This window comes from Myzus persicae, unplaced genomic scaffold (genome assembly GCF_001856785.1).
Source record: "Myzus persicae strain clone G006 unplaced genomic scaffold, MPER_G0061.0, whole genome shotgun sequence".
NCBI lineage: Eukaryota > Metazoa > Arthropoda > Insecta > Hemiptera > Aphididae > Myzus > Myzus persicae.
The window spans coordinates 78337-91012 of NW_019101535.1; the positions used below are offsets into that span (position 1 = coordinate 78337).

General features: G+C 29.8%; 1 protein-coding gene across 1 annotated transcript; it reads left to right on the top strand.

Moving 5' to 3' along the window:
• Positions 1 to 1106: 1106 nt before the first annotated feature.
• Positions 1107 to 12298, top strand: LOC111029461. Its single transcript, XM_022308470.1, has 8 exons — positions 1107 to 1352; positions 4782 to 5394; positions 6076 to 6445; positions 6922 to 7023; positions 7089 to 7226; positions 9550 to 9633; positions 9704 to 9860; positions 11925 to 12298. Exons 2-8 carry the CDS (start codon positions 4816 to 4818, stop codon positions 12016 to 12018), a joined length of 1524 nt encoding a protein of 507 aa, XP_022164162.1. The 5' UTR covers positions 1107 to 1352; positions 4782 to 4815; the 3' UTR covers positions 12019 to 12298.
• Positions 12299 to 12676: the final 378 nt, after the last annotated feature.

Consider the following 12676-nt stretch of genomic DNA (forward strand, 5'->3'; position numbering starts at 1 on the left):
TATATTATCAAAAAGTTTAATAGCCATGTTGTTCAAATTTTAAAATTATCAAAATAAAAATAACTCTTTTTGTGTATAAGTGACATCAAGAAAATAAAAACAAAATAAGATATTCCGATTTCTCCTAGTTTTGTGGAAACAGTTTGGTTTTGTATCAATGTTAACACGGTTAAACCTGTTTGACTTCACGATTTTTTCATTTTAAACCATTTATGAGTTACTTTTAATCTTAGTATTTAATTTATGTTGTTTTTTTTCTCAACATTAGGTACATTGAAATTGCCTATACCAAACTCCCTTGATAAGCCCAGGTCTAACCTAATCTTAGGTAATACCTACTTAAGTAATCTTAATAATAGTTTTCCAAATTCAATGATTTAATAAAATTGCTTTAATATTTAAAAGACTAGAACCCTACGATGATGTATTGTCCCTAAGTGACTAGGACCTAGGAATGTATTTTGTCCAAGTTTTTAGTTACCCATATTAAATACGTCTATAATATTATATAAAAAGTCACTATTGGCCAAGTATTGGTTGAACTAATTTCAAAATCTTTAATTTATTTTATAATAATTATTATCTTTACTAATAACCATATTGTTCCGAAAAAAATATTGTTTTGCATCTTGTTTCATGAAATTAATAATAAAACAGTAGGTAATAACCATTTTAAACTTTTTACCTTGCCATTTGTAAACTATTAAAATAATCATGCTCATAATTTTTGTTATCACCTTAACATAACTATCATTATTTTGGTAATGTAAGAATAATAATACTCAATTTGTAAGTTATTGTAGTTTATTGGGTAAAAAACTAAGAATAACATAATTTTTATTATGTTAAATTGGCTAAATGTTAAAATCATAAAATATGTTATATGTAGGTAGGTACTATACTAGTCCATATACAAATATCATAAATTATAAATAGTATAATATATTTTAATTACTGTTTTTACTGTGTTGTCCAATTATTTTTAAATAAATGTTAATACAAGGTTATTTTATCATTTGATTATAATTATTCCTAATTATCGTTGGAGGTGATAACAATACTATTCAACATTGATTGCATACGACTGTATGACTAAACAAAATGTTTTTTGACATCTCATATACATGGAATGGTTTTATCTGTTCGAAATTTTATTCGGCGAGTGTGGTGGGAAAACAACCGAACAAATAGGTCCAAGTAATTTATATTAATATAAAATATGATTTTATTCGATCGTACAATACAGTATGTTAAAGTAGTTGCAGCAGTGAGTACACTCGTTACACGTCTTCATGATCCGTAATCGGAAAAATACTTCAGTGACTAAAAATCACAACCGGGCTATTTCACAGGTAATAAGTTACAATTTAAATACTCAAGTGCATATTACTGGTAACTAGTTATTCATCAATATTTATTTTTTGAATTTACCCGGTAAATGTAAATAAATTATTTTTGTTTGAAATGTATCCTAAACAAGGAATTTGGAAGTAAATTTTCTTGTAAGGACGGATAAAAAGTTAGACAAATTAAAAATCAATGACTTTCATCAAATGTCAATATTGTGTTAAGAACTTACTGATTTAGTTTGTAGGTAGGTAGTTACGAACCATATTAATTTGTTGTGTTTTTATCATAAAATAAGATAATACTGAAGCCTAATTTGAAATAGTTAATCTTAATAAGCATATAATCATATAGGTAATTAGATAACTAAAAAAACAAGTATAAATAATTTTATGTACCTTACTGTTTCGCAGGTACTAGGTTTCGAATTTAATCAAATCATATGATTTATTTTAACAAGTACGACGAATGTTTATGATAACTTATTGGCAGTGCATTGTATAAAATTATGTAATGCCTAATAATTCGGTTCATGTGCTCTAATAACATATCTATGTGTGATAAATTAATTTGGTTGTTTAATTTGTGCACATAAATCGATTCTTAAATTAATCTAGGTAAAAAATATTTGCAACAATTAATTTGATTTATATCTAACTGATTGAATTTGATTAAAATAGTTTTTCATGTGATTCTTGGCCTGTTAAATTAACATTAACCATACTTACTATAAAAGTGAAATGTCTTATAATAAATAATTTATTTGATGCACACTAAATTGCACGTGTATAGATTTATAAACGTGGAAATGCGTTTGTTACGACAACTATATTTTTCATAAGAATAGATGAAATAGTATTGTGAATGTATGCCACTTGAAATACATCTCAGAAAAAATATCGCAATAATCAAACATTCCATTGGTAACACATTATATAAGTATACTAAAATAATAATCATCGAATATCGATCATCATGTGCGTTTTACATGACGTGAACAAATTATCAGTAACGGCGTTATAACCTATTGTAGATAAAACTTAAGATGCAATCGTATAACATTTTTACTTCTCGGTAAATAATGATTCTTATGCAGAGTATTATATAAATAAATCACACATCAACAATGTGTGTATTTTTTAACAAGTTGATAATGAGTAAGATGCTAAAGTCAAAATAATAACCAACCGGCAGTTATATACACAATAGTAGTAATGAATACACCTACATGGCTTTATATGTAAAAGTATGCAAGACTTACTGTGTGGCGTACAATTCGATCAAACCTAAGGATTCGGTTATTGGTCAAAATATCTTCGGAAAGAATATCTCTAGAAAACTGTACCTCCTGTCAATTATACCTGCTAAAAAAAAACTCTAACAAAATACTTAACTGAAAAAACAAACGTATAATATTAAAATACTATCTTTATATATATAGTTCTACTGTAAGTGTGTATGTCACTGAACTCCTCCTATACGGCTGGACCGATTTTAATGATTTTCTTGTATGCGTTTGAGTGACGCACTGGATGGTTTAGATTCACAATTGGACCCGATATGTCCGACCCGGGGAGTTGCTCAAACAGGGATTTTAAGATTTACCTACGAAGAAAATATTTGTTTGTATACGGTTGCTTTTGGTTATAGGAGAAATATAAATATATTTAGTATAAATTGGTATTTTTTTGGTTTATACTTTATTGGTTGCCTGTATTAGTTCATCGGGCAGATCAGGTGTATAAGCATGCATACAATTGAATTCTCGTACATTGTCTACCAAGGTGGCTGAGTTGTACTTAAAGAGGCTCCACCGGCGTGTCCACAATCAAAATAAAAATAAAACATATTTATATAAAGTACTCTTCGAGTGAGGTCCTTAATCCACGGCAGGTAGGCATTACAAACTGCTCGCTTTATCATCATCGAGTCTCATATAGAGCTGGAATTTTTAACAGGCAACAAAGTGCACGGGATGAGCTAGTATAATAATATAATTTTTAATTAAAATTAACTAACAAATAAATTATATTGGCTAGTACTACCGAACTCATATACCATATGAAGCGATCACTTCATTTCTAAATTTAGATGTATAGGAAGTTAGTGTGGGTGGGTGGGTGGTTAAATACAACTCGTATAGTTCGGTGCCATGCATATTGCAGCATTATGCTGACATAACCGCAACTCAACCGTCGAACAATAATTCCGATATAATATCCAGCTTCCTTGTCGAAATCAAAACCTTATTAAACCCTCTACTTTCTCTTCTCACGATCCTTATAAATAAACTCTCATTGAATTCCCCATGCCTATGAATAAAACCAATACTCAGGGTCGGACTGGGCAGGCGGGATACAGGGAGTTTTCCGGTGGAACGCTTGTACCCGTAGAGACGTTTTTTTTCAGGTTTATGGGTTAAAGCTCATCCTGTCGACAGACGTTTTAGACGCATTTTCTAATGCGATTGTATTAGAAAACTGTCCAGTGTGACATGGGTGTTGCCGGTGTAGGGCAAAATATTAAGGTAATTTTTTAAAATAGATATGACAAAATGTATAAATTGTCAAAAATAGATGCTTGTATCATATTATTGTCTTCGTTAATCAGTAATCCCCACCTAATCGTAACGCACGTCTACACCGCTTAAAATGTGCTACAATTTACTATCATCACACGAACTCCCACCTATTCCAATGGCGTCGAAATCTTAATCGACACGATTTCGCTTAAAATTAGAGCTCAAACCTTAATAAATTGCTTAATATGTATTAATGTGTATTCTGGAGTCTAAACATATGTATTTTAAATAAAAATGATAACATTTCTTTGTACAAACCAATTTTTATTTTTTTTTAATTTTTTATAATAATATGAAGTGTTCAATTCTCAAAATAATATACAATCATTTTATATGAAAATATACGTTTTTTATATTTATAACTAAGTGGGCCGATTTTTTTATTTTCCCGGTAGAAATTTTTGACCCAGTCCGGTCCAGCCTATATCTATATCCTATATCCTAGAATTTAATAACTCTCAAATTTATATTATATTACCTGTATACTATTTCATTAATATTCATAGTTTGTTCATATATTTGAATTCTTGCAAACCGCTCATTTTTCTCTTATCATAATATTTTGTTGAGCTATAATAGTTTTATATTAAGAAAAATTTAAAATAAAAAACAATATTTATTAAACATTTATATTATCCACATGTATATGCTATTTTGACACTATTTTGTAATATAAAAATTGTGTTTATAAATAAATTATTTGTACAAAATAAATAAATAGTTTATAAAATTGATTGATTGGTTAGGAAACAAAATAAGCATGAATATTCCAATCTCCAATATTCGTAATTCATATAGGTACTTAAGAAAATAACAGTGTATAGAATACAAATCAAAATTATTTTTTTCGTAGATTTTCTAGAGCTGTGGAAAAATCCTACGGTACAATGGAAACGAACGAACAAGTAAAAAGTTTCACTCCGGAAGACGAAGACGGTAACAGTTGGCGAGGAATGGGGTTCGGTTCCAAAGTGAAATATGTCTGCCGAAACATCACCGTGGAACCGCTGCTGGCGTTTTTTCAGGTGTCATCCGTGTTATCGAGTTTGACCACACAGAACCTCAACCTGCAAAAGGCGTGTAGGGTAAACCTACGGATGGACGATGACGTCTGTCACGGATTAGAAAACAAAAACATGTCGTTCTACGCCCATCAAGAAGTCCAAGTGCAGCAGCTGGTCGCGGACATGCTCATATGGCAAACGATGATCCAAAGCAGCATACCGTGTATACTGGTCATATTCATCGGGTCGTGGAGCGATCGAAACAGGAAACGCAAACCGTGTATGCTCGTCCCAGTTATAGGTGAGATCGTCAGGAACTTCGGCTTGTTACTTTGCGTGTTCTATTTCGACGAGCTGAGGATGGAGGTGGCAGGTCTAGTGGAATCGATACCCACGTCCATGGCTGGTGGACTTACCGTTCTGTATCTGGCCGCATTTTCTTACATGGGAGACATAAGCTCCGTGAGTAAAACCCTCTTGTTTGTTTTTTAATAAAACTAATAATTTCACTTTTTACTTACACAAAGCATTGACCTGCACAGAGCACAAAGAACCTATTCCTTTGCATCTACGATTGTTGAATCCAAGATTATTTTGTTATACACGATAATTTGATTTGGTTACATTTTTAGAATTTGTTTTCACCTAATAGTTAACACAAACATTTTTAACGTTAAAATGTTTGTTAGGGCTTCCTGTACAGTTATTTCAACTTTAAAAATGTGTTAAGGTAATAAAAAAGTTCTTCAAAATGTATGTCTGTATTTTTAACCACTGAAGTTTTCAATATTCAAACTCATCTCAAAGTCAAATCCTTAAATTGTATACTATATTATAACAGACTGCCTATATACATTGGTAGATTATCAATCACATTATTTGTCTTCATAATAATCAATAATTGTGAAAAAATACTTAATACTACCTTTACGATATTATAGCCGATATTATATCATGGGCCCATTTTTTAAAAGATAACAAAATACATTTTGTTTATCAAATTAGAATTTCCACAGAATATTTAATAAAAATGTTGTTTGTATATTGTATTCAGAAATAGATACCTTTATTCAATACATATAAATCCGAGTGCTAATTATAAGTGTAATAAATGTACACAATAAAGATTATTTATATTTTCAGATGAAAAACCGAACTCTCAGGGTAGGTTTGATGAATTTATTCTTCGGTGTGGCTTGGCCAGTCGGTGCGGCACTTTCCGGTGTTTTGTATCAAAAACTAGGATTCTTTGGAGTGTACTATATTTCTACAGCGTTGTACGTGATAGCATTTATCTATGGCTCAGTCAACATCAAAGAACATCCTGGATCGTTGGAACTAAAAAATCCCACGCAGAGGTCCAAATCTTTCATGTATCTCGTGGTCGATTTTTTCAATCTGAAACATATCAAAGAAGCATTTCACGCAACGTTCAAAAAAGGCCCACGAAGAAGATGGACAAAAATCATTATGCTGATGTTCACAATAGTTGTAATCCAAGGGCCTTCACATGGTGTGTATTAAAAATATGTTTTATATTATTATGCTAGCTGCTCACTGCTCAGAGTTACGATGTCCGACTGTTTAGCGTTAATATTATTATAGTTAAGCAAGAAATTTCTTTGAAAAAATATTTTTTCAAAATATACACAATCTGTACCTCAAAACACAATACGCATATGATAACAGTCATAAAAACATGATCAGTATTGAAAAATTAGCCACTCATCTCTAGTAACACAACAAAACTATTTTGTTTAATAAATTTCAAACATTTAATTTTATTTATTTTTGTTAGATGAATTAGTTAAAAAGATCACTACACCAGTTTCGCTTAAATTGTCTTGGAGGGTTTCCTAGAGTTTTTGGTAGAGAGGGATTTTGGATAAGTTGAATGAGGGAATTTGAGTAGGAGGAGACTTATTAATAAGAAACCGTTTTGCTTCACCATTAACTAACGTCAAACAACTCAAAAAACAATTATTTCAGGAGAATCTGGAATTGCTTACTTTTACACTCGAGTCCGTTTCAATTGGAATGAATTGGACTACAGTTTATTCTCGACGTTCTTATTTATGACAAACATTGTAGGTAAGGACAGTTATTCGTATTTAAAGGAAATAATAAATTTATATAGTGTGTATTAATTTTTTTAGGTGTTGGATTCTCAATAGGAGTTTTAAGCCACTTATTAAAACTAGACGACGCACTCATTGGAGTAATCGCTTGCATCAGCAAAGTATTGGCTGGGTTGGTATTTGCATTTGCACCTTCAGAATTATATTTTTATATTGGTGAGCATGAATTTTATTTTTAAAATAATAAATATATTAATATTATTGATGTATAATATACTTTTTGTACAAAGAAAGATGATATTTACAACATGTAAATTAATTAATTACAAAACATTAATTACAAAACGTATAATTTGGTTAAGTCAGAGTGAATAAATTTGAGGCGTGTCTATTGACACTATTTTATATTTTTTAGGATTTATTTTTTTGTCAGGGAAATATTGTTTTAATTATTCAAAATCTCTTTGGCCATTTATGCTTAAGCCGATTAGTTGGTTTGTCGGGGAAATCGGTGGAAGAAAGATAGATATTACTTTATAAGTGGGTTAGAATGATTATAATAGTATTTGTAACAGTATACGTATAGTTTATCTTTCTTTATAATTTGTTTATAAAAAGAAAGTTTGGAATTAAATGAAAATCTGGGATATTAGTTTTAAGAGTTTTCTGGGGTTTGTGGTATCTTATATCAATACTGTTGTTAATTTCGACCATTCTTGTAAGATAGTTGTGCATCGTTTCATTATTAGGTTCTGCATTGTTTTCTCGTCATTACTAAATTATTATATATCATTTTGTCATCAACATATGTTTAACAACATAATTGGAAGTGATTAAGAGTGTTGAAAGTCACAAGTTGTTAAATTACCTTTCATATTAAAATCTGAGCTTGAAATATTCAATTTACAAAATATATCGAGTGGGTATTTCTGTTTAAAAGTATAAACGAATATATTGTAGGGATATTATGGTTTATAACGCATTTACGTAGGTATAACGTCGTATAAAAATTGAAGTGTAAGTGTGACTCGTAACCACGACCAATCCATAGGTTTTTATTGTAATACCTAAGGCTAGAGAGTTCATGCCCTTAAAAACCTTAAAATATGTATGCATTTATGCCCTAAAGAATCAATAAATATGCTATTAAAATATACATTTAAAAAATATTTAATTCTTTTACAAAATCGTTAAGCCGATCATAACGTTTTGGTTTAGGTCTAGGCATTTTTTAATTATTTTTTTATGGGCTCACTCGAAAGAAAAAAAACACTTAGAAATACGAAGAACGCACAACACCAACTGTCAACTTTTACTATTCACGGGACCGCCTGGCCGCTATCTACAACTAGTCATAGTTTATAAAAAGTTTTTCTGGTACCATTGTCGGCTTATTGCCCATCGAGAATCACGAGTGTGGTATACCGATAAGTAACAATACAATTATAGTGATAAGCAAGGAAAACGCAACAGTCATTTTTTAATATTTATATCCGGTCCAGGAAATCTATTTAAAATTAACTTTTTTTTATAAAATTAAAAAACTTACTCCTTGTATGAATAACATTGTCAAATATGCACCAATAAAATGAAAAATGGTCAAATATGCACTTATAAATGAAGTATGGTCGAATATGCAAAATATGCAACTATAAATTTTAAACATAAACTTGTATTGCTATGAAACAAATTTCTATATTACTTAGTTATGTTTTTAATGATTTTTAAAAACATGCGAACTCCTAGAAGTCCCGAGCCCTAGCACTAATACCTATGTAGGTACTAAATATCTATATTTATTATCATTTTATGGCTATTGTCTATTATTCATTAAAATGTATTTTCATTTTTTTTAATATACCTATATTGTACTACTTGAGTTATGCAATTGTTGCATTTTCAAATTCAATCAGAACTAGGTATTAAAAATTATTTTGATATATTATTTTATGATTTACAACGCGTATGCACTTTTCCCTATTTGTTATACCTTTCTATGGTTCAATATAATTTTGATGCACAAACGGTATATGCTATTTTGACACAGGTAAGCAGATGATGCTCAAACGATGACTGGAGGCGTAATCGTGTTCCCAAAAAGGTACACTGTATGCAACCGCGCTTTAGATACCTACCAAATACTATTGTGCTTCGGTAACTATTGTATAGTTTTTATTTATACACTTATATAACGATGAGTGTATTACACCTCAGTGGTTCTCAAATGCTATGTTCTGTGTTAATAAATACTGAATACTGTTAAACGTACTAAATTACTATTTGCATACATTATATTATTGTTACAAATGTATCGAAAATTGAAAATATGTTAAATAGTCCTACATTTAGTACTTATTACCTAATAAGTGGTATATTACTGATTTGTAATACATAATATGAGTGGTACACAAAAATAAAAGTTTAAGAACTTCTGTAGTATAGCTAATACATGTTTGGGCCATTACGCATTTTGTAATGATATCGAGTACCTATTTTACTTTGGTTTTTTTTTTCAAGCGATGTTATATTTTGTTTACAGGTGCCGTGGTTGACGTAATGAGCGGTACTACATATATCGTAATGAGATCGATTCTGTCAAAGATCGTACCTCATGCTGAACTTGGTAAATAAATAATTTTAATTTTGTATTTAAAATATATTGAAAGCAATCTCAATAACTCATTAATTTCCAGGTCAAGTGTCAGCGATAATGGCAGTCATTGAAACAATAGTGCCTGTTGTATATAAACCTCTATACAGTGCAATATACAGAGCGACTCTGACCACGTTTCCAGGAACATTTTACGTCATTAGTTCAATAATGCTCACACCAGCCATATTTGTATATTGGTAACTACAAATAATCAAAAATCATCTATTAATTTATTACATAGATACAAAATAATTATACGAAGTATTACATAAATAGGATAATTGTTAATTATAGTAAACATAATCAGTGAATTGGTCCAAAAACAAATACGTTTAGGTATTAATACAAAATAATAAAAGAATAACCATATACTTCTTGGAGATGAAAAGAAAAATTGAAACTTGGGTTTATTCGGCATAAATCTTACACTTCTTCGTCAAGCAATGGGGTATGGTGAGCGTGACAACACAGAGGGTGCTTTGTGATTACTTTATTACTCGTAAGATCGGTAGTGCGGGGTAACAGGGTAAGATATTGTATATATGTATAGATTATTGTATTTTTTCGTAGAGATAGCCTACATCACTGCGAGATGTTGTCATAATACTATTGTTATACACACTTCTTATCTAGTAGTATACGGTCTATATTTTTCGGTCACTTCACTGAGTATATTTATCCTATTGATAATATTCACCGTAGAAATACTCTGTATATGTAAATAATGAAAATTCTTTACGACTCATTAAAAAATAATTAGTGTTAAATGCATAGACTGCTTTTGTGATCAGGAATATATAATCCTAGGCTTTAAATGACAAACAAAGTAATTACTAAATAGCAAATCCATAAAAAAAATAATATTATTCCATTTAAATTAGTGGCTGTTATGTCCAGAAAAACCTTCAACTCGTATTATCATTTTCCTATGGTTTCTGATAAAATTCCATATCTCAATTATAGGAAAACGTAGAGCTACAGCAATATATCAGTGCGATCTTATCCCATCTCACAAATCAGCTTACGAATAACTTGACCTATCGTATAGCAGCTTAATACATCCTTCTCAATTTGGCTAAAAAGCCTAACATAGCGACATAGCGCAATATACTAATTTCACAGAGATAAGAAAAAAATTAACAAGCCTAAAAACTAAAATGTTAAATGTATATGCCAATACTTTACAACACACTAGGGAGTAAAGAAGCAAAATTACAAACACTCCACCGGTTGTCCCTAAATCATCTCTTCACCAAAGGTGATGAATTTATATGAAGGGACTACAGCCTTTTTTTTCCTCATAGGATCGACAACCCTGCTTGAACTTCTTGTGAATTCCGAGGGGGCTTAACAGAATTCTGGGGAGCAATAGTCCCCTTTCCCCATTCTACTCATGCGTCCTTCAAAATTGCCTTGGCATTAAATCAATAGAGGATGAATCATGATGCTACACTTTTTACAACGAGTAAATTTATTAAGTTCTTTCTAGACTAAAAAACCACCATAGTCTACCTACTCATAAATGATTTATATAGCTATTCACTTTAAACTTACATAATATTTATTTAGCATATATATTTTCTTTATCACTCTAGAAAACATTTTGAATCCAAGCTAAGTATAAAATATAATGCCCCCATGCTTTCTCATTCATGTAACTCCCATTTCCAGTACATACTTTTCTCCCGACTTATTCACTGAATAAATTAGTAAATAAAATAATGAATCTGTGAAAACTGTATTTACATTTATATGAAAAAAAAACTTCTTTGGATTATAAATAGTAAAATTCCTGGGATATTTTTTATATAATTTTCCATTATATAATTATTATGGTTTTAAATTATAATAATTAAGTCAAATATAGTCATATCATAAAATATTATACATCCGAGGTTTGATTTTTTTTAACATTAATATGTTTTTGGTTTGGCAACAACTTTTTTTTCTTACCTATTTTTGTAACAGTTTTAAAATTTATTGCTATTGCCATGGTAACCCTCCCCCCAAAACCATATTTATGATTCGTAGAATTTCCTTACAGAGGAAAAATATCAAGTAGCGTGCTACGTTTTTTGAATGATGTAGGTACCATGACTATGTAAGATTTATGAAAACATGTAAATTTTGGTGTGGTAAACTTTAAATAGTTAATTATAGTTAATTATTAATCTTTCAAATGTCTCGTAACCTAATATTCCTATCTTTGTAAACACACAAAGAATAAGCTTTATATAACAATATCAAATTAATATTTACAGGTGGATGTATCATATAAATAACCAGGAAGACAAGAAAACATGTACTGTTGAAGAAATCAAATCAAATGACAACCCTGCTTTCGAAAATAATTGAAGACTATTTATAATGTTCTAAAAGTTTGAATAAAATTATTTAAAAATTTTGTTTTATTTTTGATTATCCATAGTAAAATTGTATATTGTTTATATTATTATAATAATTTGTTTTAGTTAAAAAGTGTACCAAACTTGGTATTTTCTATTTGATATAATTTCCACATTAGTTTGTATTAATTGCATCTGTTATCGTATATGTACTTACCTTTTATTAATATCTGGAACGAGAAAATATTTTATATATTTTTTTTTTATTTTATTTTTTTTTTATTGTTAAAGAAAAAGCCTCGATAGCGTGACCATTGTTTTTTTTTAACGATTGTATGTTCTTAAATAATTTAAATTAAATTGTACAGTTCAATGTCTTTCATAAATAAAATTATATTTTTGATGGATTCTTCGTCGGGGCCTATGCGCCGGTATGTTGTATTTTTGTCGGGCCTCTTTTGTGTCTCTACATTCGGTAAGGCATATGTTTGATAGAAGTTGTATATCCGCATGTAAGGCATGTTTTTGGTTAGGTTATTTATTCATTAGGTGGCCGTGTGTTTGGTTTATGACTTATTCTGAGACGATTTAATACAACTTCGTCTTTTCATTTGAGAGACATTGGGTTATTCCATTTTTCTATTGTTCTTTTTATTTCATATAATTTA

Excerpts from the sequence above, each read along its gene's own strand:
- LOC111029461 (XM_022308470.1), top strand. The coding sequence starts at position 4,816 with ATGGAAACGAACGAACAAGTAAAAAGTTTCACTCCGGAAGACGAAGAC. Across the intron at positions 7,227-9,549 it reads AGAATTATATTTTTATATTG|GTGCCGTGGTTGACGTAATG; the intron begins GTGAGCATGAAT and ends TTTTGTTTACAG. Across the intron at positions 9,861-11,924 it reads CCAGCCATATTTGTATATTG|GTGGATGTATCATATAAATA; the intron begins GTAACTACAAAT and ends TAATATTTACAG.